This window comes from Diprion similis, chromosome 14 (assembly GCF_021155765.1).
Source record: "Diprion similis isolate iyDipSimi1 chromosome 14, iyDipSimi1.1, whole genome shotgun sequence".
NCBI classification, from domain to species: domain Eukaryota; kingdom Metazoa; phylum Arthropoda; class Insecta; order Hymenoptera; family Diprionidae; genus Diprion; species Diprion similis.
Window position 1 is genome coordinate 5,968,328 of NC_060118.1, and position 27,275 is coordinate 5,995,602.

The following is a 27,275-nucleotide window of genomic DNA, read 5'->3' on the forward strand; positions in this document are numbered from 1 at the left end:
CAATGGCTAGTTGAATTAAATCGACAGTTTGGAAATGTAGAGCATAATGAATTTTCCCCTGCATATTCAGTAACAATTTAACGTCAAAATGAAACTCTTATTTGCATGATCAATGTTAAATTTGTACACGTCAATCGTATCCGGAGTGTTTTTCCTCTGTAATACTGATAAGCGGGGATTGAATTTGAAAAACAACGTGCGTGTATGATAGATAACATTGCCCCCTGGAAAGACAATACAGTATAATTTTACCTGTTCGGTGTGCCTCCATTGATACAATTAATTTGAAAAATTTTATACAATTAAAAACTGTCAGTCCTTACTTGTATACATCATATAACAATTGATGTTCTTGACCTTCGCCATGCCTAAGGTAAGTTTGAAACATATGTACATACATAAACACATACATGTACACACATTGCCCTTTCAATCCTGAAAAATTTGTGTTCATCGTGAACACCGTATATAGATATTCACAAATTCTATTCCGAAGTACAAGTTTCACTTATGTGAGTTTTTACCTCTTGTAATTTCTCATAAAAAAAAATTAATCATATTACCAAGTAACACCAAATAATCCAATTCGAATTAAATTAACTCATTTAAAATTTGTTTTTATTATCAATGATTCTTCGTATTCATATTACATCCAATGTATAATAAATTTTCTTTGTAACTACACTCTTTTCTCTCTCCTCTGAACCTCTCAATCCATAATGTAAACTGTACGCAATATACCAACTATAAAATGGCGAATGAATTAAATACATATGTTTATATGCGTGTTCTGTATATCAAGTCCTTATTAAAAATAATAACAGTAATTTCTAAGTTGTATATACAATATATATATACATATATTATTTCAGTATGTACAAACAAGAGCGCTTCGGTACTAATGTTGAATAAAAAAAAAAAATTCTAAATCGAGCGCAAAGAAATACAATATATAATAACAATTATTTTTAAATCATAACATGAGTTTCTTAAAATAATCAGCTCAAACGTTTTCTGATTATCAATACAATTTTTCAACAATCTATAAATTGTGAAGCGACATTATGATCAGACACATTCTCCAATACCAGAGTTATTTTTCCTCAAGTCACTTGACCTGAGGTGTCAGAAATATGAAATGAGTGAAAGAGAAGAGCTGAGTCACATATGTATAGGCATTTTGAGTTTGCGTAACTGTATCACTCTTAGATTTGTAAGCTATTGTGTAAAAATCATAATCTTTTACTTCTCAAAGTAGTTTACGCCAGCGTAGTCATGGGTCACTTTATCACAACATAAACTGATTAGATAATATAATTACAGCACTGATCATTACTTGAATTACTGTTATTCGTGATAATGCCTTACATAGATTGCCAACCATGAACACGACAAATTCCGACCATGAAAAAAAATTTATCATGATCTTATGAGAAAATGTTGAGCAAAAGTTTTTTGAAACAAGGCTGCAACAAATTCACCACTTCAATGTATCCATTTTGGGGTTCTCTTATTGTCGTTTCATTGCCTTTGATTTCAATAGATGTTTGTAATATTAGGCCGTAAAATGTACTGAATTATGTCAATAGGTTTTATTAGAAGCATAGAAGCTTTGCAAAACTGATTGATTCAAGTCTCTGTTATGGACTAATATCGAACATGTGATCAAAATAATTTTGAATATCGAACAATTAGACAAAGAAATAGCTGAGAGATAAATTTTCTGACATTTTTCATAGTATTTGGCCCTCTCGTACATAGAAGCCAATGGAAAAGAATTATTAGAGTAGTTATAAACACGATGATATGTACAATAAAATTTGAAAACGAAACAAATATTTTCTTTAGTATAAATTCATACCTGTATAGGGCCGAATGTCATGATTATCTATAACCATTGAATAAAGAGGAAAGAAACAAAAATAGTACAAATTTCTCAGGTGGTAACAATTATAACCGATTGATGGTATTAGAACTGTTCCAAAGAGACGAAAAAATATGTTTATAATTGTAATTTGAGCAGCAATAAATATGCGAAATCTATACAGTATGTTGAGGTGATGATCCAATTCTTTGACAATATGCAATCTCCCTGTCATCGATAATTTTTTATTTCTCAATTAATTAATTCTAACTACTATTCCGAGCTTAATTTTACGCGAGACGTATGCTTCCGCCACAAATTCGAAGGCTGATACGAAAAATAAATTCCTACTACCCACCCGCAACCAACATGCAAAGTACAACAGTTTATTACATATTATATCACTATGGCGTACTAAGAACTTCTTTCCTAGCCTCTGACATTATTGCTAGCGCACCTTTACTTACTAATTGCTCTGCAATATCTTGTCCAAGCTGTTCAGCACCGTATAAACTTATTCCGCTCACTTTTCCAGGGACTATGCTGCAGTATAAACGGGGCTCACGGTATGGACACTTCCTATTTGATAAAAAAAAGTGTTGACATATAGTTAACATATAAACATGGAACGCAATTTGCAAATCAGATGATATTCCGATGTGACAAATGCTCAAAGTTTATCTGTAACTCACTTCGGTGGTTCTCCGTCGTCATCTGGCAAATATATTTTACTCTTCAGAGTGGAGCTGATGGTGGTTTGTCCATTTAGCGACCATACGGCTCCTGTTATACTCAGATCTTTCTCGACCAGAGAAGAACACACTGCAACAGGGGCTGAACAACCACCGCCAAGAGTGCGTAAAAACGAACGTTCGCAAACGCACCTCAGGGTGGTTTCAATGTCGTGCAGAGGTGACAGTAATGACAAAATATCCCAGTCTGTCTCCCGACATTCAACACCCAGCGCCCCTTGACCAACCGCATAGAGAGCGTCTTCCGGTTCCAGGAGCTGAGGTAAACAAATGGGAAAAATAAATCATGGAAATACAATCTTTTCAAACGCAGTTATCAAAGATTTCTTCTACTCAGTACAGTAAAATTTTACCAGAATCTAGACCTGAAGTAATATTCTTACCTGAGATATGCGATCTTCCCAACCCATTCTCTTCATCCCAGCCGCAGCAAGAATTATAGCAGCAAAAGGACTGGACTCATCGTCCAATTTTTTTAATCTTGTGTTCAAATTACCTCTGATACTTTCTACTTTCAAGTGCGGCATGTTTCGTGCAAGCTGAGCTGATCGGCGTAAAGAACTAGTGCCGATTACGCTACCCTCTGGAAGAGATGATAGGGTTTTTCCCTGGAATTTCTTGGACATTACTACTGCATCACGGGGATCCTCTCGTCTGAAATTTCATTTTTCAATACTATGAAATAAAATTGTATATCAAATTCGAAAAACTTATACCTTATCGATACACAATAATTGGCATGAGACTTTCGCAGTTCGTAAATTAGTCAATTTATTTGGTAGTTATAGCTGTTTACAAACCAATTGTCGTGCGATGGTAATTCAAAAAAAAGAATGGAAACAGTGAATGAGTTAAAAATAGTGCCAGAGCATATCAGAAGAATGTGACTAACTACTTTGAGATTAATTAAACCTTACGGCACGTTTGTTGAGTTGATATTCAAGTTTTATGATGTGTAAATTTGTTGATAATTCATTTTAAATACCTCATCTCTCATAACAGTACAAAAAAAAAACCACAATAACGATTAAAATTGAGCATTTTCAATCTTGCAATTTGAATGAGATTATTCATGATTGTTGAAAAATGTATTTTTGAAATACCACCGATATATTCGTATGATGGTGAACAAAAATTCTGTTAATTAATTATCTTTTTCAATAGAAAACAAAGATGAAAAAAAGTAACTTTCTTTTAAATATTTCATCAATAACGAATTCATTGTACTGGATATTCATATAATAAATTTGAGGGTTTTAAGATTCAAATAAGTAACACTCATTTTTGTTTAATACTTCGGTACAATTAACTACAAATAAAGTGTTGTGTCCCGCACTACAGGGTCGCAGTTCCTTTAGCGCGGTTTTGTATTGCCAGATGTGGGACTCCTGTCCTTTCCGGACAGTTCGATACCACTTGGGAACCACCGTCCAGGGAAATCCCAGCCGTATAAGATTATATGGATTAAAAATTGAAGAATTGGCTAATTATATCAATTAGATTGTGTTGATACGCAACATAAAATATGATGAAAGAGAGAATGTGAATGTTGAAGGCTACATAATTTCGAAACAAGGCCACCAGACAAGCAGGGTATAGTGTCATTAAAAATAAAGACATAGTCCTATCTGTATATTATTTTCGAACTGTATTTGTTCTCGGTACATCATTAACAGCTTCTTTTAATCAAAATAATGAAAAGAAATGTGTCCAACTCCTTGAGGAGTAAAACTAACGTAAGTGTTTAAAGTAAGTGTATACGGTATATACAGTCCAGTCATGCATTCGTTATATTTTCCAACTGCGTAAGCATATCTGTTTTCGTCAGTCGTTAGTTATCTTTATTTCATGAGCTGGAATACCTAACAAGTCCATACATTACAGTTCGAATATCAGTTCACTCGTTGCTTGACGTTGTCAAATCGAACTGTTGAGAATTTGTCAGAAAAATTTGCAATGATTTTATTTCTTCTTAATGCGAAATAAGAATTTGTTCAAACAGGGTACTGTAAACAAACACTAATTATCGATATAAAGAAAAACGTTAAATTACACACAAATTGGCGCGTCCATTGCGTGTTACTATTCAATAATCAGATCTAGATTCAAGATTTTGTTTCATACTCACTTAAGTACAGCACCGAGAGCCATTCCTTCCGGTAAAGTTGTGGGAAGATCTTTCAATGAGTGAACGACAAAGTCAACCCTGCCGTTCTCCAGGGCTATTTCAAGTTCAGCAGTAAAGAGGGCTTTTTCTCCAATTTTTGGCAACGATTTGTCAAGGATCTTATCACCTTTTGTGCTCATGGTAACTGGAAGACAAAATAAAAAAAAAGGAATCAACAACGAGATCGATGATATTGTTTGACGCATATGGACTCTAATCGACGTCATGCACAGTATTGTATAATTTATATATATATATATATATATATATATATATAAAAGCACAGTATTGTTTGCCAGGAGGACTGTTTTGCATACGAAAAGCTTATTTTCTGCCAGACACTTGATCCACATAATTTCTCGTCAGATATTGTGTTGGGGAATACTAAATTTAATAATAAAATTGAGTAACAGAGGAAAAAGAATGAGAAATATGCATTTAAACTAACTTTGTCAAACCGTCGACTAGAACAAAATAACTGTAAATGGAAATGCGTTACGTGCTGTGATGAAGGATTTTACGTTTAGATGTGCAAAGTAAGAAGAAAAGAAAGAATGTGGAACAAAATATCGCAAGAGTCAATAAGATATAAGAAATCATTTTCAAAATTTACAAGTTTTTCGGAATCACATAATATATAGCTGTATAATATAAAATAATAATCTCTAGATGAGATAAAACAGTTCAATCAATTAGACTCAAGTGCTTTTTATATCTGAAAAAAAATATCAATTCTTTCAATTTCTTGATAACCTTGATACTGCGACTAAGATTACGTCGATAAAATTCAAAATATAACTCACCTATCTCGAAAGTTTTCTTAGGGTGGATATCTTGTAGAGATTTTATTACAAATCTGGTTTGAATCAGTGCCAACTGTAAAAACGAACAAGATTTTAATGAAAAACTAAAGGAAAAATGGATGATTGCAATGTCGAATAAAAGATTTAAATTATCTCAGTATTTATATTGTATCATAATGACTTTCAAAATGCGTTATGTGAGAATTATTTTCTTCCAAGACACAGCTGCAATTTTTTGCTAACTATTGCTCCGATTTATTTAAACTCAATCGATACACAGATTACGACAATTCCAACGTTTTCTAAACCAAATTTAATAGCAATAATCATAACTGATTTTCATTTTTTATTGAAGAGAAGAAAAAACCGACGTGTATTGGAAAATAGAAAGCTACTTTATCGGTAATTAATGTCTAGCTAGAAAGGAGAATAATAAAAATTGACGTCATGAAAACCGAAATTGGACTTTGAAATTGTCTATTTTCGGTCAACATCTTGAGACATATATGATTGTAAAGTCGACTTTATCCTGACCGTCGGGATTTTCGACCATACGCCGATTAAAAACTGCTGACGCATTGCTTACGCTCAACGATGATTATTGAAATTATTATCATCCGTACGTATGTTACGATACATGAAATAACCATAAGAGCTTATAATAGTGTGCGAGGGAGAAACTTATCTTAAACAAGTTGAGCTATTTACTCACCTCACTTTTCCGCGATCCAACACGGATTACGTCACGAGTTTCGGAGGTCATTGTGGCTCAAATTAGTTTACGATGAAAAGAATCTCACTACATAAATATTGTATATAAATCTTGGAGAATGATTTGCGTCACGCAAACAGTTTGCAGTATGTAAAGAGAGGTTCGTTTATTAGCGGAATGTTTATAAAATAATGAATAATGTTATCCTTTCATACGTAGGAAAACAGATATTTCGAATTGGGTCATAAGGTGGTCTTGAGACCTTTACACGGCTAGTCAGGTACTTTCACCTGCAGTCGTGAAAACTGCGATAATCCTACGGTGTTGGTGCAACATCCGCGTATTCGCATAGGCACTGAATATTATTATTGTAATTGTAGAAAGGTGTTTGTTAATGTTGATGAAAAGCTACCGTGATATCTTCTTCGTCAATTTCACAGTCACTGGCACTGCAGCAGAAAGTGAAATACATTAATTATGTTAATTAGAGGAACTTGCTCGACTCCTAACACGTTCTACACGCCATGACGGTCGTTCACTGACTGAAGGCAGCCACAAGTCAGCTCGCAGACGAATCGAAATCTCAGCATGACTCTATATTCGATAGATGCGGTAATTCGCAATTCAATTTTGGGAGAAGTTCGCGGATTGAATACCAGCAACTTTAGTTTCAAAATCTCTTCGAAATCAGATTGAAACAATTTAATGCTGTCATATTATTTCACGAGAAATCACGCTTGATTAATTATGCGTACAGAAAATAATCTAAAATAGATACGCAAGCAACGCATCAATTACGGCGGCCATGTTGATCAGATACGTAACTAGAAGACATTTTAAGGGGGCAAGGGGCTGGGATCCAGGCATAGATCGTGGTATAGTGGAGATCAGTGATCTTGGTATGAGTCGTGTGAGTATACAGGGTGTGCTAGAAATCCTTGGAGTGTAGCTTTTTCTCAAAAAAAGTTTCTCTCTTGCGCTGGGCTGGACTTAAGTAAGATGTGTACCAACGGCACCAAAATCCCCTAGATCGGTGGTGATTAATTGTTGCGACGTTGAATCTGCGTGGGGAAAGAATGAGCGGGACTTTAAATGACTCACACCATAACTATACGTGGTGGCATTACGCCAGAGAAATAATTCCATAAAAATACAGGGATTTTTTTAGACAGTTGGTACACATCTCACTTAAAGGATTTGACCTCAAAGAAACAGGCGTGTCGTTGGAGTTTTAGGCACACCATATATACTCACACCTACAATGTGTGTGAATAATTTTCTCTCTCTCTCTCTCTCTCTCTCTCTCTCTCTCACGCTATCTAATCTCACAAATCTGCTTCATTCTAAGGATTTTACGTTACCTGAGGCTAGAATGCAAAAATGTGATTGTGTGATGACGAAAGAAGTGAAAAAAAAAAAAAATTTCGACTGGGTGGACCTGCTCCCTGCCTCCACCTTTCTGGTTACGCACCTGATATTCACGTTGTGTTCGATGCAGTTAAATTTTTCGTTGTACATATTTTTCTCTTATTTATAACTTAATTCTTCTGAAATTAACGGCTGAGTTGAGTTAATTCAACGTAATATTTATGTATGCAGAATTAGTTCAAAAACCAAGTTGAGGTCTTTGGTTACAGCATCACTTTTAATAACAGAAAATAAGGGAAAGTTTGCGAGTCATGCTTAATATTGTTGATTGTCGACGAATTCTCGGTATGATTCGCCGCGCAAGTCATCATATTTCATTGGCTCAAATGAAAGATAACTTGGTGGTAGATAAGATTGTAGCTTGACATTTTTTCATCTACATTATTCAAGATAATCGTTTTATTCTAAAGTATGCTTTGAATACATCATGTTTCAATTATACTATTATAGCGTGTTTTTCAATTATTTGCATCACATTACGGTATGCCTAAGAACAGATTTACTTAGACACTTTCATTTGTCTGGCTCTAGCTTATTTGTTTATTGTTTCAGTTTCAGCAAAGTGAATTGAATAAAACTATAATCATTAGTGCATAATGGAGTATGTAATTAAATAATAATAATACATAGAGCAAATTGTTACACGTTACAGAATTATAATAATTATAAAAATAACGTATCATATTTATTTATAAATAGTAATATATACTTATTGAATACAATATCGACGTAACACGTAGCTAAGTACCTAGCTAAAGCAATACTTATACATATAAATGCGTTTGTCATATAATTTTGTAAATACATATCTAAATATAATATTTAGACTAATGTGTAAAGCAATTAGTATATAAGTTTATTATATATGTTAGTGTATGTGTGTGTATACTGTATATATATATATGCATCAACGCGACACTTTTTGTGCTTTACTTATCGATTATCGCTATTCGGTAAAAATTTTGTTTTTATTGCATTTTTCATTACATTCCCCAAACACCACATAAGCCAAATATTTTTTAAAGTCCACAAAAGACGCTCTAAGCTCTTTTGGTGAATGCGGGAATTTAAAAAGTGAACTCTAAAATAGTACCACACTAGTGAAATATGAATGTAAATATATATTGTGTATTCGTAAATCTCTCTTTCAATATTTTCAACAAATTTTTTCTATAGGATTATGACATGATTAGTTATGAACAAAGAGAATATTTTTTGAAAATATTCTCATAGGCGAGGAGGTTGACTAGATCCAATGGATTGTAATCTTTCAGAAATTACTGTAATATACTGTAAGTATTGTTTAGATAGTATTTATACGCATTGAAGAGCACTTGATGGTCAGGAACAGTGACTATTATTTATTGTTCGAACTAATACCGAAGCTTTATAGAAACGATTGGTATGTTTTTGCATTGTTAGAAGCTAACAAACATTGTTTATAACCAAGCACATGTTATCAGCTGCTCGCATTATTGTACGATAATTTATGTGCATACTCGGTGGTATTATCATTAAACCCAGCTACTCTTGGAAAATGAATAGAACCATGCACAAGTTAGCATAGGCAACTGAAATAGCTGTAATATCTACTACAAATTCAAATATATTCACGTACGTTTAAAGTGTGCAAAATACTTTTCTTTGTGAATTTTTTATTGCAACAAACATCCACTCGCATTTTTAGGCTCTTTGGTAGTTTGATGCACGGCTTCTTCCTGTACAGGAGGTAAATCATGCTCTTTCGTATTACTCGTCGCCCCGCCTGCTGCTCCTACAAAACTTTTATACGCTGGCACGCTCCAGAGATGATTTGGGGCTGGCATGGTAAAATCTACAGGGCTTACTAAACCATAAGTAGCCTTAGTTTCCAGTGACGGTACATCTCCAGGCACCTTGTGATGATATCTGAAGAAAGAATGAACATAGTAAATAGTTTTCCAAGCAAGGTCAAAGACAATTTACTTAGTATTTCGGTGGTACTTACATGAAACCGTTTTCTCTTCTACACTTCTCAAGCGTAATTCTCACCAGAGGAGCCAGTCGTTTAAATACAGCGTGCTGGTCAGGTTTTATTCTTGGCGCCGGGCCGTGAGTCTTACCATATTCCTGGCAAAGAGCTTTAGCTTTATTCAAAGAAATTTCACTTTCTTCTAGAGCCTTTATTGCCTCACCACATTTATCCATAGATAAGAGATTCTCGCCACAATAATTATATGCCTGTAAATCAATATAATCAAACATATCGTTAGACCGCTATAAATCTAGGAAAAAATGGATTTGGATTATAATCGCAAAAAATATATATAATCAGAAATTTAATTCTTACATAGGATTGGTAAAAGGCTGCTTTTAGTTCGAGATATTTGATCCACTGAGCTGAAATTTCTGGCTTAAAGGGTTTCAATGTATTGGCTGCATCCAGAAAGAGCTTGCTTGTTTCATTGGCCAGTGCTGATATTAAATTATTATTATGTTTCAACTCAACTGCTCGCGCTACAGTCACTGAAATCATGAAGAAATTGATGAATAAATTACTCCAACGAAACTGATCTGCAAAGTGAATCTTATTAAACAAGGTAACAAATTGTTTTTAACTGAAAAGAGGAAAACTTAGAGAAAATACTGTGTGTATTGATATCGAAGGCAGCCAAAGTTCTTTGAGTACAAGGAAGCAACGAATTTAGTTTCATAACAGAAACTGAATCGGTTATCAACTAAATTCAAATAAAAACCTTCTTGAGCCTCAGCTGTGCATTGATTTATGTAGGCATTCATAATACGTGGATCCAGATCACTGCCTAGTATCGGAGGATTGGAGAGTTGGGGTAAAAATTCGGTTTGTACAAAGGTGAAAATTCCCGCAGCTCTTCTCAACAAACCATGAATTTCCTTAGCCTCGTCCATACTTATACTGCGTAAACGAAATGATATTAGTGAATGGAAAAAATTTGCTAAGATGATATAATTGATAAATTACAAGGTATCTATGAGACTTACTCGTCTCTCCCGGCAATCATTGCAGCATGTTTCATAAACCATATCGCTACGTTTATGCTTATGTTAGCCGCTTCATAAACAGAATCGGCTTGCGAACTATTGAACACAAAAAATAAACAGGAATTAGAACTACCGTTGATACACGTTGTGTTTGTACTTAAAGAAGTAAGTTTGATATAAACTCACTGAGTAAGCGAGCCAAGCAACGTATGTGTCCATTTGAAGACAAAAATATTTCGCAATTTACTTGGTTCTGGCCTTCCAATGTGTTCAGTAGATGATTGGATTTCCCAAATTAATCCATATAATAGGCTCAGGTAGGCTACAAAAGCTGGTTCAATTGTATCACTTGTATTATTTGCATCCCGTATTAAATCCAACAATCGGCTTCTTGACAACTTCAGATCGCTACAGTCAGGAAAGGGAAAAAAATAGATCAATGAAAAGACATAATTAGGTTAAAAATGTTATTGCAGAATGATTTCTGATTTAACATATATGCATTGTTATACGTATTAGAATATTTACACAAACCAACTGTTGATTAACAAACATTAAACAAGTTTTTCGTCTCGTAAGAATATTTCTTTCTTGAATAATCGATCCCCCCTCTATTGTGCAATGAAAATTAATAGCATTGGTGTGTTTAGAAGAAACTTTGCATAGCAAGAGAGTAGCAACAAAAACGAAAATATATTTCTAAAATCTCCTGCCACCATTTAAAATGCGTACGACATGTCTGTGAAAGTGTATAAAGCAAATACGTTCAACTGATTATCTGTTAAAAAAGTATTGTCAGTTTGTTATATACAGATGTTTTTTCAAGATTAAAATGCTTTTATATACTTATATGCACAATCTATTGTTTTATGTGCCGTAAATGTTGTATAGATTTAAAGACTGAAATTCCATAATAACAATTGATACTATTTTAAGCGATTGAATCATTCTTGGTGTGAATTTTATTGCGAAAAAATATAACTGATCCTTGGATAGTAACCTGCAAAGTTTCTTTGTAGCTTCCGTAGGCTCCTTCAATTTTATTTCGAATTTATGATTTGTCGTTGCTTTTAAAACGTTGCGATGGAACCAGTGAGCCATTTTACAGTAGATTTACAATAATATTAATTTTATTTAACCGTATCCACACGTAGGTGTGTATGGGTGTGTATATGACGCGTTTGATTTAGCTCGGTGCTTCTTTTGACAGATAGTACTACCTAGCAGACCGAGTTGAACACTGACGACAGCGGAGAAAGTAAAAGCATTGATTAAACGCCAACTAAGAACCGCCACACGTGTTACCACGAAATATGTAAGTGTAGAGTGTCTCTACTAGTCTACTTTAGTCACGTAAACTTTAGTCTACTGATAGATACTCATGCTTCGGTTTGATTGGTTCTTCAAACTTCGCCAGTTGATGGCGGAGACGCGCGAATATTCAAATAGATTAAATTAAGTTAAATATCCTATGTTAAAACACTAAAAAGTAGATGAACTTTTTTGGACTCTTACTACAGTTGTGTGCCTGCATCTCTACAGTTTTGCTCGATTATACCTCATCGTGGTGTGAGTATACATGGTGTTCGTAGAAGTGCAGCTTCCTTGTCCAAAAAAGTTTGTCTTTCGCGCTGGACTGGACTAGAGCAAGATGTGTAGGGATTTCTTTAGACAGTTGGTACACATCTCACTTAAAAGCTTTAACTATTAAAAGAGATTATTTTATATTAAAAATTTTTTGAAATCAGAAAATGTAATTACCATATCCACTAATGGTGAAAAATGCAATTTATTGATATTCGTGGCAATAAACTACATAAATTGACGTTGTTTGTGTTTTTTATTGAAAATAAACAAAAATACGATAATTTTCGTACCATAGTTTTACGGTCTTGATACCACAATTTGGTCTGTCGAGGTTGGGAACATTGCTTAGAATCAACACAGCATCGCTCCCACGGCCTTGGTAAAGCCACACTAGAATTCCACTGTTATTTCCAATTTCACAATTTTCAATCGTATTCGTTGCCAAGGTAAGTAATTATTATAATTAGCTTGGTACTTCGTATCACGGATGCGCACGAAACTTAAGTAGTTACAGAAATGACTGTGAATAACGAATTTTACGAAGCTGACACATATCATATTCACACATTAGCTGTCAATAGACAAGCTACTTAACCTGAAAATATTTCACATGATAACAAGTAGTACTGAATAAATCATATTCTCTAATATTCGCTCTGTAAAGATGACATGTTGCACAGAGAATGTATTCTACCGATCTTATTACCATTGGGACGAGAGTTTACAAGGCTTTCTATAACCAGATGGTACTAGATCATTTCTAAAATCACATTTAGCTATTATTTATTTATAATATTACATAATACTTGAACGGTGAAAATTTTTTCATCGATGCTGAACTCACTTTCAAAGAAGCAGGAAAATATTTCACTATATTTAAAACTATTTTTAGATGGGAGAACCAACAGGGTTGACCAACAGCGAAGCACGAGAGCTTTGTACAAACCCAGATGAAGCAACAAAAGATTTCATCCTTTCTCAGGTCATGTACCGTATTAAGGACCCACGCAGATCCTTACCATTTTATACGGAAGTGTTGGGAATGCGATTACTTCAAAAATTGGATTTTCCTGAAATGAAGTTTTCTGTCTATTTTCTTGGATTTGAACGTGCTAGCGACATACCAACCGACAGAAGGGAATGTCTCGAATGGACTTTTACCAGAAAAGCTGCTTTGGAACTCACTCAGTATGTTGACTCATTGTTTTTCGACTTCTATCTAAAAAAGGTTTATCACTAAAGATGATTATCTTAAACATCGATATCATGTAGTATAACTAGAACAAATTCAGAGTCTGTGGTGAGATGATTGAGTATATAACTATATGATGGCTTTGGAGTACAAGCTGTTATCATTTGCAATCATGTACTTTTAGTATCTGAGTATTTAACTGATATTACCAATTTCTCATCGTTCATTTTATTGTTTCAGTAATTGGGGTACAGAAACAGATCCTGACGCGAAGTATCACAACGGAAATACAGACCCTAGAGGATATGGTAAGAAACAAAAAGTTGAATAATACTAAGTAATCACAGAAATAGACTTTAATGACTCAAATTCCAGGGATAAAATCGGGTCTTTGCATGTAAAACTGTTATATGGGTAAACAATACAATGTCTCTTATGTTAAGATATATCTACCCATTTGTTGCGAAATATGTGAATTTCAATCATATGTAATATTCACAATTGTCTGTTTTATTGAAAAAAAGAAACTATGACCTACTTATTTACAGTTTTACCGCTGTTTTAAAATATGAAAAGAAACATTTTTTTTCGTGCAGAGACCAAATCGATCATTATTTATAAAAAAAATCTCTTGTTCATCGACAAAAGAGATTCAGTTAAAAAAAAATACCATTAAAATATTCATATTTTGTATTTGCCTTGAATAGAAATTACTATAAAGAATGAAGAATACTTCAGTAAATACGAAGAGTATTAAAAAATTTCAGGTCATATTGGACTCACGGTACCTGACGTGGATGTAGCATGTGAAAGGTTTGCTAGGCTCGGTGTGGAGTTTGTAAAGAAACCAAACGAGGGAAAGATGAAAGGTCTTGCCTTCATTAAAGATCCCGATGGTTATTGGATCGAAATATTGAGCGTATCAAATACTGTTGGTACGATAATGAACAACTAGTACATACACATTTAGTAAAATCAATGAGAAAAATTCCTGTTATAATATCTGCCAATACACTAGTTTAGTGTAATGTGTATGTATTTAGAGATTAACAATCAGTATAACATGTCTTTAAAACATCAAAATAATTCTGTCCCTTAAGCTGCAGCAGACCAAATATATTTTAATGATGTACAATGTGTTGAAACGATGATGAAAAGATAATATGTAAAAACAGAATACTTACCTTTTATACTATATACTAATTGTTTTATCTGTTACACTTATATTATAACGATGTACCTAATACTTATTGTAGCGTATCTGCGTATGTATACTATGCTATTGCAAAAAATAAAATCAAAATATTTATTTTCATTCCCAAAATAGTCTAAATAGATAATTAGATAGAAAGTTTTTTTTATTGACTTACAAAAGTACCGTCAAAAATCAATTAAATCGTAGTCATGAAATTTTTCAAAACCTCAGAAGTGCACATGAAATCTAGTGGAATTGTTTGTAAATGATATAATTTTAACTTTTTGAAATTTCTGAAACTCCACATGCGCAATGCACCCGATCCTATTCGTCAGAGTTTGAAATGTAACATTCGCTGAACATAAGTTCCGTCGGTAAAACAGAAATTGGCTCCCTGCTAAAGTCCTGTTCGTGAAGATAGATGCAGACTCGACCGAGAAATGTCAGATTATCGTTTATGAATAAAAATTTTCATAGAAACGTGTTGAGCGGGGGTCCATCCTCTCGCGTGAGTATTATTTCCGGCAGTAGTTATAATCTTAGGAAAATAATTCTGACATAAAGCGTGAAATAACGTTAACACACCACGTTTAGCTTTCATCTGTCACCTCGAGGTTAGGTATGTATTGCACATACTTACGTATGTATACAATATCAATCGTCACAGTCATTGTTTATAACCGTAAAATTCGTACGAACGAATTAAAATTACAAAGCAAAAGAATCAAGAAGAAAGGTTGAATAAAAATACTCCAAAAATTGAAATGACAAACATTGTTGCGTCAAATTTCAGGATGGTCGAAGACAAAAACTACGAATTGGGCAGTAGGATCGAGTGTGACGGCTCTTTGGGTACCCTGAGATATGTTGGGCCAGTAGGCGACACGAAAGGTGAATGGCTGGGAATAGACTGGGATGATCCATCACGTGGAAAGCACAACGGCACATACGAGGGTGTTAAGTACTTTACAACTTGGTATGTACTTGAAAAGATAAAGAAATATGATTTTTATATCCCAGGAGATGTAATATCTGTACTTTGGGTTTATTTTTCACAGGCACCCGACATCAGGCTCATTTATTCGCCACGGTAAAGCAAATTTTGGGATCTCTTGTCCTCACGCAATTAAATCTCGTTATGGTTTGATCAATGACGATTTGGCGGGCATCGATAGGGAGAACTTAACGAGTCTGCAAAAGGAGATAAATGCACCGTTTCTAGAGATGGTTGGTTTTTCAAAGGTTAATAAGAAACAAAGCAAATTCGATCAACTAGAAATAATATGGCTGCGAGACCAATCGGTTAGCAATGCAGGAAACCCAGTAGAACTGGAGACATTGTGTCCAAGATTGAAGGAGCTCGACATTTCTAGAAATTTAATTAATTCTTGGAAAGTTATATCTGACATTTGCATTCAGCTTCGTTCTCTCACAAGGCTCAATGTTAGGTGAGATACCATTCATTTGATGATACGTTTTTGCCAATTATCATTTTAAGCTTTGTCTTTTTTGTATCAAGGGATTTGTATTAGAAAAATCAATCGAAAAGAGAAAAATTAATGCGAGAATTAATGTTTTCCCAATTGCAATAATACCTAGTTCTTGAAACAAAAAAGATACAACCTGGTGATTCGAAAAGAAGTTTCGAAATATGTTAAAAATTATTTGTTTTCTCACAGTATTTTTGATTCGTTTAGAAAAAATTATAATTCCATTTCTGTGATTTAATAATTATCTTGGATATGAAATAAATTCAGAGCTGATATTAATTATTTTCAATTTACAATCTGCAAATAAAAATGCCTTCCGTTAATAATCAACTCCAATAACTTTATTTTATAGCGAAAACAAACTGCCGTGCGATATTGAAGTGGAGGAATTTAAAAAATCGTTTACAAATGTTACCCACTTAACGATGGCAAGGATGAATTATAATTGGGCAGATGTGCAACGATGCATTGAAATGTTTCCAGCAATAAGAGAACTTTCGATTTCTTTCAACATTGTAAATACAATAGAAAGACCGCCAGATTGTTCAAACATAATGAAACTCAGAGCCCTAACTCTTGAGGGAAATTTAATCGAAAATTGGAATGAAATATTGAAATTAGGCTCACTTCCTTGGTAAAAATTTCTTATAACGAGACAAGAATTTTGATAAACAGACCAAACTATAAATGATCTGACACATCATAAATACCTATTACTTTTGAACTTCACCTAAGTTTATTGACGCATAAGAAGTAATCAGTGTAACCCCAATTCTTTTTAGCTTGGAATATCTAAATGTCAATGAAAATAGAATAAAAGTTGTAAGTTTTCCGACAGACAAGTCAATGACCAAGACAAGCTTATTTGCCAATCTTAGGCAGTTGCATATATCTAAAAACGACATATCAGAGGTAATTAACATTAACTTAGATAAGAAGATGAGAATGTTTGTAAAATAATTTTGTAAAAGGCATGCGATTGCATAGTTATTTGCCAGAATTGATAAAAGAATTTACTTTCAGTGGCGATCCATCAGCGAGTTGGATAAGCTTGTGAGTCTTGAAGACTTGAAATTTCGGGACAATCCGATTCTGAAGTGTGGAACTCCTGAGACCACACGCCAGCTAATTATTGCCAGAATATCAAAGCTTAAATATTTAAACGGCACCGAAGTTTGGCATGATGAAAGGACTGGTGCTGAATATGATTACTTGAAATTATTCGGAAAACAGTGGCTTGATACTGAAAGCATTCCAGAAAAAAGACTAGAATTCATAACTGAACACCCTCAATATCCTTCATTAATTAAAAGCAAGTTTTTATAGATCACAAGAATTAATAATACTGTTATGGCGGGACTTTTCGATAATATCGAGTTTTTCGTTTTTGAAATGACTAAAAAAAATTAGCTCAAGGAACTTTCTGGCAGCAGTGTGCGGAAAATTTGCTGCCAAAAGTTCCTTGCGCATACACTTTTATCACAGAAGATTAAAATTCTTTTTCAGGAAAAATACTACCATTATCTAAATTTTTCCGGAAGGAATTTTTAATCACATCTATTTTAGTCACTTCAAAAACGAAAAACTTGATATTATAGAAATTTCCCTGGAGTTCTGCCCTTAAAGGAAATTAATAAATCGAAGGGCTTAAAATGATTCATCCACTGTATGCTGAATTGTATATAATGCAACTTTCAGAATATGGATTACCAGACGTTCATGTGCCAAAATTGAACGCCGGAATGGGATCAAATGTAATATCTGTGGAGTTTATTTGTCCGGATGATCCGAATCAGCCGCAGAAAATTAAAAGAAAGCTGCTCAAGGATATGGAAGTCCAAAAGGTCGTTGGAATTGTACAACGATTGTTTAAAACTAGTGGAAAAATTCCCACTCTATCTTTTGTGCAGCGGACGGTAAGAATAACAATCTTTAAAAATGTTATGTGTAAAATTCTTGAGGTTTCTGGATTATTTTTCAATTTTCTTTCCAGCTGTCCAGCAACGAAATAAAATTAGACAAACCGCTACAAAATTTGAGCTATTTTTCCATCCAAGACGGTGACCAGATTCTTGTCAGATGGTGACATATGTATATTATATACATCATGCATAGATTAATATAAAAGTATTTTCGATACTGTTAAAATTCCAACATCGTACTATATGATCGTGAAATTAAATTAGTGCAGTTACACTGTGACCTCAAATTGTGTTCATTTTTATTTCTCGATTTCGCTTCACTCAGTCTTTAACATTTATGCTTATATTTGCTTTTTGGTTTTGTTTCTGCACTCTTGATTATAATACAGAATATAAATCGGTGATGTATGTGATATGAATTCTGTTAAGCAATGTATGTTATCGTCTCACTGTGAAATCATCTACTTATATTGTATTCACTGAGCGATCATTTTCTTCAGACTTTTCTGTTTGATAGCTAGGGCGACTTATTTTTCTTAATTAACGTTGCGAATTTGGAAATCCTATTTAGGTTACAACATGTAACCAAGTTCGAAATGATAATGCAATTAACGTGCTTTATTGAATGCTAATAATCCTGTGAACTGAAACTGTGAATTATTTAAGGAAGCTTTTTTAATAAAAAAAATAAAAAAATGAAATGAAACTTATTGTTATATTACATTCATATATCGACCACCTGATATATACATACTCATATTACTAAACCAAAAAACGTAAATATTTTGAACTCAATGTTCATAAGGCACCAGACCGATATTCATAACAAAATATGACTGAGGTATTTATAAAGACGAGTAGAATTTTAATTATCCACAAGTAACTACGATTTCAGTTCTTTTCATTATTTTTCATTCATTTTCTTATCAAACAAGGTTTATTATTTCCTTAATATACAAAGTGTGTAAGGAAAAACCGAAAAGCAAAATACGTAAATAATAAAGGCACCTTTCATAAGACGTCTTTATCAACCAGTTATCGAATAGTGATAGAATTGGAATCTTACCCGATATTCCTCTAACTCTATACTCTTGGATCTCTAAGAGTGAGGCAATATTTTAATTTTGTTGTGCTTGTTTCTCAAATTTGCTGGCTTCTTCCTTTTCTAATTGTTCTCTAGTAAGAAGAGACAATCCGAGCTGATCTTCCCTTGTAAATGGCTGCGCCATTTGTCGCAACCATCTTTTGCTTATCTAGAAAAAATTTGCTGTGATAAATGGTCATTTATTTTATTGTCTACAATCGATAAATTGATTTAATTAAAATATCGAGTGTAAAGCTGATTATTAATTATAATATAAAGCCAAATTCATGATGTTATTTCAGTACCTGTATTGCTTCTTCTGTTGATAAATTGCAAAGACTATCTGTAAGGTGTTCTTGAATCCATTTGGGCAATTTACTTCTTTTGTCCGCTCTTGAAAACCGCTGAAAAGTTTGTAAAGTAAATCATTTTCAGTAACAACGTAGAACCTGTCAATAAATCAACGGGAACTCTCATCTATGATGAATAATCAATAACTTTAAGGTATGATACCTTGTCCGCGAACACCATAATACCATAGTCAGTTTTGCCTCTTATGGCTCGGCCAACGCACTGCGCGGCATGCCGCATTGCATCAAATGTTAGGAAATCATTTTCCCTTATCTGAAATTTAAAGGAAAATTGCACATTTTATGTCTCATTAATAGACTAGAAAAAATATGACTGAAAATTTTATCCAAGGTATGTTGCAGCTTTTGAAATGACAAAATTTCTGATACGAACTTGAAACTGATCTCGTAGATACTCAAGTCTTGCTTTCAGGATCCGGGACTGTGTGTAAACGTAAGGTATACCGAACATAAGAACAGCTCTTCCTAAATGATGGTCAAAATCAACCCCCTCCGAGACTTTGCCTCGAGCTACGGATAATAGAACAGCTCCCCGTCCATTTTCGCATGCTTTTATGTAGTTCATCAAAGCCAAACTTGTCTCTGCAGAGTCCTGTGTCTCGATGAAGAGTAATTTGTGCCTCTGGAGTTGGTCTACCACTCCTTGATCGTACCTAAGAAAAATATAAGGATAATTTTTAACCATAAATTTGTAAGTATGGTAATTCAATCATCACGCTAGATCCTCCTCACTACCTACCATGCAGCAACCACAGATTCCATGTATGAATAGGAGGTGAAAAAACAGACTATACCGTCTGGTACAGCCGCTGAAAATTCTACCAATAATTGTCCGTAATTTCTTATTACAGCGACATCCTCTCTAGTTTCAAATTTAGACGATATCGCTACCTGATCATTACCTTTGGCAACGATCTGAAAATTAATTAAAAGATTGAACAGTTATCGTGAATAAAGTGATATATCGATTTTTTCACTTAAAATATCGAAAGACAAAATCTCACCATTGGTAACAAGCAAGGCCTTGCAAGAGTCATGGTAAACGATGACATGATTACAGGATGGAAATCTAAGATCTTTGGATACATGTCCAAGGGCGAAAGTGTTCCCGAGGTGATAATGACCGACTGAAATCTGTCAAATATTGGTTTCATAGCAATGGAGCAATCGAGACAGCTAAAATGTAGAATCGGGTTTAGAACCGTTGGTGTTTTATCATCGAATGGTTCGACTATGATGGTAAAACCTTTTGTGTACGTGGATACAAGAGTGGCAAGATGAGTCACCAAAATCAGAGGTGAAAAATCTGTGACGTCACTTATTTCCATTGTTCGCAAAAGGGATGATAATCTCTCCGCACAAAACCTCAGGGGTTTTCTTTCGATGCAAACTTTAGACTGGATGTCTCGTAAAAATCCAGCTGGCGATTCTTGCATTACGTGCTGCACTCTGAGCCTCGTTTTTAAGTACTCTACAAACCGCTTCAAGAATCCAACAAAGTGTTCGGCATTTCTTATGTTGCCAGGAACAACCTCTGGAAAGAAAAATGCATTTTTTCACGATTTTTATCGTTTCATCAGATGAAACTTACAATTTAAACTTACCTTGAAGTACTTCATCTGGCAAAATTGGGTTGGACAAAATAATGTCAGTTTCTCTTGCCGTTTGGGCATCTTTGAGGCCTTCGACCAATCTACTGTATTCCTCTTTTAATTTATTCACATCGTCTTCTCTCATCCTGAAAGTCATATGTGTATGAATAAAAATTGAACCTTAAAATCTATGTCAATTAATTGTGTGATTTGGTTCAACTTACTCAGCGACGGTTTTCTCCAAAATTTGTATATTTGCCGTGCTTTTTTCAACTATTCTTTTGTTAATTTTTACGCTCATTGAGTCTATGCATACGTTGTCTGAAAATAATGTAGAAAATCTTCTGTTAAGTACAGTGTATATAAAGACACTATCCAAGATTATTAACAGTATGATCTAGTTTGTTTTATGTGTTGAATTTATGTCCATGTAGGCTGTATACACCTACATTATTAAAAGTTTGATTGAATAAGAAATTATTACCGATGTTGTGTGCCTCGTCAAAAACCACAACAGATGTTTTACTCAATTCTTTAGACACAGTTTCCGCGATTTTGGGATCGAGAAGATAGTGGTAACTGTATACAACGATGTGAGCTTGTAGTATCTGAAAGGCAGAAAAAAATCTTTCAAATCTGTAACTGGACCACAGAGTTCAAACAGTTCCAGTCTTATATGAAGCAAAACATACATTATTCAAGTCGTAAGATAAAACGAGAGAAATGGTAAAAATAATACAGCAAAAAATTTGTTTTCAAAAGAAAAGAGTAAAGAAATGGATTTACAAATTAATGAATTGATTTTTCAATGAACGTAAATAATCAGCTGACCAACCGTAAATCTCGCCAAAAAATATGGACACCAATTCCTATCTCTTCCATACTCTTTCAAGTCATCAAGGGAATAAATTCCAGCAGGTACGATTTGTTCACGTCCCTCTAAATCGAATCCCTCATAGAAGCTGCAAACTGGAGTCGATTCATCGTAATTATGCCTTTCTCTTATATATGAGGCAGTGAGGGAATGACATCGACCGTCAACAATTTTTCCTTCACGTTCCCTGCTTATCTGAAAAGTATAATCAACTTGACATCCAGCTGATTGTTTGTTGTTAGAAAATGAATGAATCCACTCAACTAACTTCTGGATGTATGCACATGTTTTTCCTAGAGCTCAGCACTAATCCAACAATTTTTGGCTTTAATCCATCCTCTTTCTCATAGTATTCTATAAGATTTTTTAACTCTTCTATGACTTTCTCTATCTCTGGTACTGTACGTGAGCAATATATTAATTTAGTTATCTTCAAGGGGTTTTGCAACATGTAAGCCACAATCAGTGACAGCAGTGTCACCGTTTTTCCAGTACCCGAAGGCATTTCCAAGAGACAATGACCCTGTAGAATATATATTCATTATATTAGACGTCTTAACTTATTTGATAAAAATATGCTTTCTTATACTTATTAATACTTGTATAAATGATTGTATTACAAATTATTCATCATTGTATTCTTTAAGGAAGTTTATCGTATTTGATGAAAGTAGCACTGAAATTCCAACAGAGTTTCTATCAATTAATGTGTCTGAACTGCAGAGTTATTCTTAAAACTTCATGAAATTGACAAAGCTCTCTTGCGAGTTATTAAACACAAAGGTATTAGATTTACAGCTTGTTGTATGGCAGTCAGAAAAAAGCTCCTCTGGCATGAGAGTACGAGCAATATTTTGAAAGTTTCCTCACTGGAAAACACGCATTCTAATGTTTTGCCAAATAATTACAACGACTTTTCAATTCATGTGGACTGAAAATAAGATATTGATAAATTTGAAACTTGCAGAATGTTTACTTCTCAGTTGGAGAAATATTTTAGTAAACCATTAAATCAAAGTGCTGCAATACATGAGTAAACATATTTCGAAGGAGTAAAACCTTCGCAAAATTGAGGGGAATATTAATATTGTAAGAGAGATCATTGAGGTTGAGAAATATAGTTTAGAGGTTATGAAGTAGAATTTGTAGGCTGCTTAATGATATAGGGTGTCATATCTCGTTATTAAAGGTAAGTCTTACTCTAGCATCGAGACCTCGTTTGAGTTCCAACATGTACGCATACTGTTCCGGGTAAATGTAATCGTAGGGGAAGTAAACAATCAATCCGTCGACACTGATTCTGAAAGAAGAATAAATCAGATTTATTTCACACCACAGAATACTTTCCCGCTGCTTATAGTTTGATAGTGAAATTATGGCCAGAAAATTACTTCATTTTTGTTGTTTATTAATCTCTTTCTGCCGCATTTATAACAAAATTACTTCACTGGTTCTAATTGTTTATAGCCTCCAAATTCACGTTTACGACCTGTACGTGCGTTAGGTTGCCGACCAAGATTAGATTAGGTTAGGTTTTTCGTGAGAAGGTGAGATATTTTGTTTTATCCAGGAAGTTTGAGGATTTAATTGGCTGCACTGAATGCGCATCAAGTATATTTTCCCCAGGACTTCGCGTTTGTCATTGGTTGGAAACTAGGGAAATCGCACTCAGCTTAGCCAGTTGAGAACCCTATTATTAAACTCAATAAACTCATCGTGTTGACTGCAGATGAAATGAATTACAAATATTTTGAATTCGCTTTATGTAAAATAAAAAATTAAAGAACTGATAGCAATCAAAGAAATACGGTTTTACAAAGGAAGGAGTAAATTAAATAATGATAACGTAGGAAGATTGATACACTAATCATAATGTGAGAGCAATAGCTGAATCTAGCGATGATCTTTTATACAAATTTCCATGAAATATATTGAACTTTACATGAAATTTCGGATTTTTTTTTTGTATTTCGCAGCGCAGTTTTTTATTGCTTACAATGTAACGGGAACAATAAAAACAGAATTTCAAGTCTTTTTATTATTTTGAAAATGATGTAAACCCTCTTTAATCCTTCCAAAATTTATACTTCTCATTTTCTCTGAAGATATACGAAATAAATTTTTTCCTTTTCGTGCATGTAGAGTGCGCGCAAAGTGGCTTTTTCCCGCCCGGTGACAAATGAGCGGGCGCAAAATGCTGACGGGCGCAAATAACGTATCGTAAGCGGGCGCAAAATCACGTTTTGCGCCCGCTTCGACGAACGCCGGGCGCAAAATGGAGTGGTGCACCGCGCGATCACCGCGGAATCGTCGTCTATCTTGTAATTAGCCTATTTTTTGTGCACTCAAAGGTAAACTTTCAGTACAGGATATGGACAAAAAGTATCGTGTGCACCATGGACGGAAAGCGATTTACGCTCGTGCGAGTTTCAGCTCAGCCTCGGCGACCTTTTGCACACCTCGGCTCGCCTTCGGCTGAAATCTCGCACTGGCGTCAATCGCTCACTTTCCGCCCTAGATGAACAATATACTAATTTCGCTCATCCGCACTCGCTCACTGCCGAAACTTAATTAAAACTGCGCGCTCGCGGCTCTCGGGCGTAAGCTTAGAGCATAGGCACCCGCCTGCCCCCTAGTTCTTAGCGCTGAAACTATATTCAAACTATGCTCTGCATCTTCATAAGCTTCAACCGTACAGATCGCCAAAAGCGCGAACAGGTAGGTTTTTAAGTAATAAGCTAAAAATGTTAATAATTTGCTTGTACGAAAAAACGCAATGTTTCAACGGTATGGTGCAGTAACTAAATGAAACTTAATAGCTACTACAATACAACAACAAACTCTAGCACTGGGATTTGTGGTACGAGCGTCAGTGCTCGGAGCGCTGGAATGAGTCGGCCAATCGGAGAATCCGAAACAGAGAAAAGATGTAGTGTTAATACTTCCCTCTCCATACCGTTTTCCACTTCCACAAAAGGGTACATTCCTCCAGCGATATGTCTTTGGTTACGCGCTATATTTTTGAATTTTGCCACACTCATTAACCGAATCTTACATTATAATGTTTAGCACAGCCACTTATACGGGTATTGCCATAGCTGTTACCTTGAAACTCTGATCTCAATATACATAGATCAGTCCACTGGAGAATCATTATTACTAAAGCTGCTGCTCTTGGCGACATGAATTTAAATTAGTGTATCAAATTGACTTCTAAAGAGAGGGTTTGTCGTAATCGTGTCAAAAAATTACATGCAAAGACTGTAATAATATAAATGCGAATGTTAACATTACTATTAACTGTTGCTTCAGTAAGATAGTATAAGTGGGTGATATTTGAAAACCTTGGATGGAATCTTTGAATTACTCAAAACACAATTGAAGATGAAGATGGACTGGGGAAGCATATTTTATAGAAATTATTGGTAACGAAAGCATCCGCAGAACCTTTGAATATTTAACTATTTATTTCTGACCTGCTCTTCTGATTTTTTGCCAGATTTTAAAAACTGAAATTGAATTGTAATACGATACGTTTCGTCCGACGTTCGCTATATTTCGTAATTGTGCAGTGCGTTGACGTAAATGTCAGCTTCCGCTAGGTTAAAATGCCGGTAGAATGGACAGAGGCGCGAATTTACAAACTAGTGCTGTCGTACATTCGGCACGAATGCCTGTGGAAACACGATAGTGATTCGTATAATGATTTGGAGGCGCGGTACACCGCATACCTGGGGATACTTCAAGACCTGAACATTCGTGATCTGACCGTGAACGAGGTTCGGGATAGAATAAAGCAAATAAAGCGAGCCTATCGCATGGAATTGGCAAAGATCAACGATGCTAACTTCCGGGGATTCCCCTACAAGCCAAAAACCACCTGGTTCGAATTGCTCCACGAATTTTTACGCGTCTATATCACGGATCAGGATTCTAACACCGTTAGTTTATTATAAGTATCAAATTTTAATCAATAATAAAAATGATTACTCTGATCAAATTACTTTTGCACATCTAGGATAGCTTACTACATGTCGAGGCGAATAATGGTGAGCCAGAAGAATTCAATTATCACGGCTCCCAATCATTGTTATGTTCGCAACGTCGCTGTGCAATAAACCAGTGTCCCAGCTGTGTTAGATATTTTCCAACTCAACCTGGTCTGGACACATGCCCGACAAAGTTGACAAAATATGCTGCACCTTTGGAAAAGAAAATTAATCTTTCTTCGCAACATGACTTTATCACGCAGCAGACACCTGGAGCGTTGCAATCCACGCCGAATATTAGTTCATTTTCAACTTCTGGCGATTGTCCAATAAACAGAATTCCAGATGCAGAAATACAGTCACATTTTGTAACCAATTCCGTTAAGAAACACAAGTCGCAAAAAAAGTATGGTGATGAATTTGACGCCTTTGGTAAGAAAGTGTTATAATTGTAAATCTTTAACTAACTCTTTTACTTGTAAAACACTAATTGTCATATTTGCACTAATCGTACTAGGTAAAAGTGTCGCATGCCAACTACGCGAATTATCATTGCCACATGCGCTTCGAACTCAAACAAAAATTCAGAATCTGCTTGCCGAGGAAAGGATAAATTCTAACAAGGAGAAAGTGATTAGTAACCAAAGTGAAAAGGAAGCCACTCAACGTCACAGGCATCACAGGGATTCTCGGTGGACACAACCTTCAAGGAGTAATCATTCATCATTCATTTGCAATGCTAATTTCCGATGCCCATCAGCTAGCGACTCGAGCTTTTCAGGGCACCCAAGTAATGCAAGACACACAAAACTTGTTGAAAGAAATCAGACAGTAAATTGCCATCCAGATAATTGTATTGCCTCTAAAATTTCGTACAAAAAAGCTAGTCTAAAAACTTAGTGGAAATTCAACTCCTGTAGTACTATTATAAGTTTCTGAGATGAGCATTCCCCGTGTCAAAATAAGGCAAAGTGACACGTTGGAAGTCTTTGAGAAGTTTCTATTCCAAAGAAGTCTGGAATCAGTGTGTTAAAATCTTTGCTGATTTGTTCACATTTGCTAAATATATTTTTTATAGTATGGTTACTTCTGATTTTCGCGTTCCTAAGTACATATCTTTGATTTTAATAGCAGTGCGATAAACAAGAATTTTGTATGTATTATATTTGTTATATGAAGTTATGAATATTTTTTTGTAAAACCATTATGTACACTATACATCAATTTCTTTTATAACACAATAATAATAATAA

At 34.6% G+C, this 27,275-nt stretch overlaps 6 protein-coding genes across 12 annotated transcripts; 3 read left to right on the plus strand and 3 right to left on the minus strand.

The window, feature by feature from the left end:
* Positions 1-595: 595 nt before the first annotated feature.
* Positions 596-6,864, minus strand: LOC124414566 (porphobilinogen deaminase). Of its 3 annotated transcripts, none has more exons than XM_046895537.1 (6): positions 6,304-6,862; positions 5,587-5,659; positions 4,745-4,928; positions 3,000-3,270; positions 2,557-2,873; positions 596-2,443 (listed from the first exon to the last, which is right to left on the minus strand). In XM_046895537.1, the coding sequence occupies exons 3-6, from the start codon at positions 4,921-4,923 to the stop codon at positions 2,269-2,271; spliced, it is 942 nt and encodes a 313-aa protein (XP_046751493.1). In that variant the 5' UTR covers positions 4,924-4,928; positions 5,587-5,659; positions 6,304-6,862; the 3' UTR covers positions 596-2,268. The 3 variants fall into 3 exon arrangements, with proteins under 3 accessions (XP_046751493.1, XP_046751491.1, XP_046751492.1); XM_046895535.1 differs by having other exon boundaries at positions 6,299-6,861; XM_046895536.1 differs by lacking the exon at positions 5,587-5,659 and having other exon boundaries at positions 6,304-6,864.
* Positions 1,965-26,174, minus strand: LOC124414556 (general transcription and DNA repair factor IIH helicase subunit XPD). Of its 3 annotated transcripts, XR_006930042.1 has the most exons (15): positions 23,425-23,551; positions 23,234-23,333; positions 22,302-22,556; positions 21,995-22,228; positions 21,644-21,767; positions 21,384-21,480; positions 21,172-21,305; positions 20,572-21,101; positions 20,307-20,482; positions 19,941-20,220; positions 19,710-19,820; positions 19,502-19,600; positions 19,168-19,365; positions 10,353-10,357; positions 1,965-1,975 (listed from the first exon to the last, which is right to left on the minus strand). XR_006930042.1 is itself a non-coding variant. In XM_046895521.1 (13 exons), exons 2-13 carry the CDS (start codon positions 23,264-23,266, stop codon positions 19,231-19,233), a joined length of 2,208 nt encoding a protein of 735 aa, XP_046751477.1. In that variant the 5' UTR covers positions 23,267-23,333; positions 26,038-26,174; the 3' UTR covers positions 18,876-19,230. The 3 variants fall into 3 exon arrangements, 2 of the variants coding, with proteins under 2 accessions (XP_046751477.1, XP_046751476.1); XM_046895521.1 differs by lacking the exons at positions 1,965-1,975; positions 10,353-10,357; positions 23,425-23,551 and adding an exon at positions 26,038-26,174 and having other exon boundaries at positions 18,876-19,365; XM_046895520.1 differs by lacking the exons at positions 1,965-1,975; positions 10,353-10,357 and having other exon boundaries at positions 18,876-19,365.
* Positions 8,316-11,937, minus strand: LOC124414563 (BRO1 domain-containing protein BROX-like). Its single transcript, XM_046895529.1, has 7 exons — positions 11,727-11,937; positions 10,913-11,134; positions 10,727-10,822; positions 10,462-10,640; positions 10,056-10,231; positions 9,714-9,946; positions 8,316-9,634 (listed from the first exon to the last, which is right to left on the minus strand). The coding sequence occupies exons 1-7, from the start codon at positions 11,825-11,827 to the stop codon at positions 9,382-9,384; spliced, it is 1,260 nt and encodes a 419-aa protein (XP_046751485.1). The 5' UTR covers positions 11,828-11,937; the 3' UTR covers positions 8,316-9,381.
* LOC124414568 (lactoylglutathione lyase) lies at positions 12,710-14,813 on the plus strand. Of its 2 annotated transcripts, none has more exons than XM_046895540.1 (4): positions 12,710-12,759; positions 13,206-13,501; positions 13,746-13,813; positions 14,273-14,813. In XM_046895540.1, the coding sequence occupies exons 2-4, from the start codon at positions 13,206-13,208 to the stop codon at positions 14,458-14,460; spliced, it is 552 nt and encodes a 183-aa protein (XP_046751496.1). In that variant the 5' UTR covers positions 12,710-12,759; the 3' UTR covers positions 14,461-14,813. The 2 variants fall into 2 exon arrangements, with proteins under 2 accessions (XP_046751496.1, XP_046751495.1); XM_046895539.1 differs by lacking the exon at positions 12,710-12,759 and adding an exon at positions 12,874-13,059.
* On the plus strand, positions 15,095-18,818 carry LOC124414560 (tubulin-specific chaperone E). 2 transcript variants are annotated; one of them, XM_046895524.1, is made up of 8 exons: positions 15,095-15,208; positions 15,494-15,676; positions 15,759-16,148; positions 16,543-16,824; positions 16,973-17,102; positions 17,214-17,502; positions 17,889-18,106; positions 18,184-18,818. In XM_046895524.1, the coding sequence occupies exons 2-8, from the start codon at positions 15,495-15,497 to the stop codon at positions 18,274-18,276; spliced, it is 1,584 nt and encodes a 527-aa protein (XP_046751480.1). In that variant the 5' UTR covers positions 15,095-15,208; position 15,494; the 3' UTR covers positions 18,277-18,818. The 2 variants fall into 2 exon arrangements, with proteins under 2 accessions (XP_046751480.1, XP_046751482.1); XM_046895526.1 differs by having other exon boundaries at positions 15,200-15,319.
* Positions 25,522-27,036, plus strand: LOC124414565. Its single transcript, XM_046895533.1, has 3 exons — positions 25,522-25,974; positions 26,052-26,454; positions 26,540-27,036. Exons 1-3 carry the CDS (start codon positions 25,642-25,644, stop codon positions 26,920-26,922), a joined length of 1,119 nt encoding a protein of 372 aa, XP_046751489.1. The 5' UTR covers positions 25,522-25,641; the 3' UTR covers positions 26,923-27,036.
* The last annotated feature ends 239 nt before the right edge of the window (positions 27,037-27,275 follow it).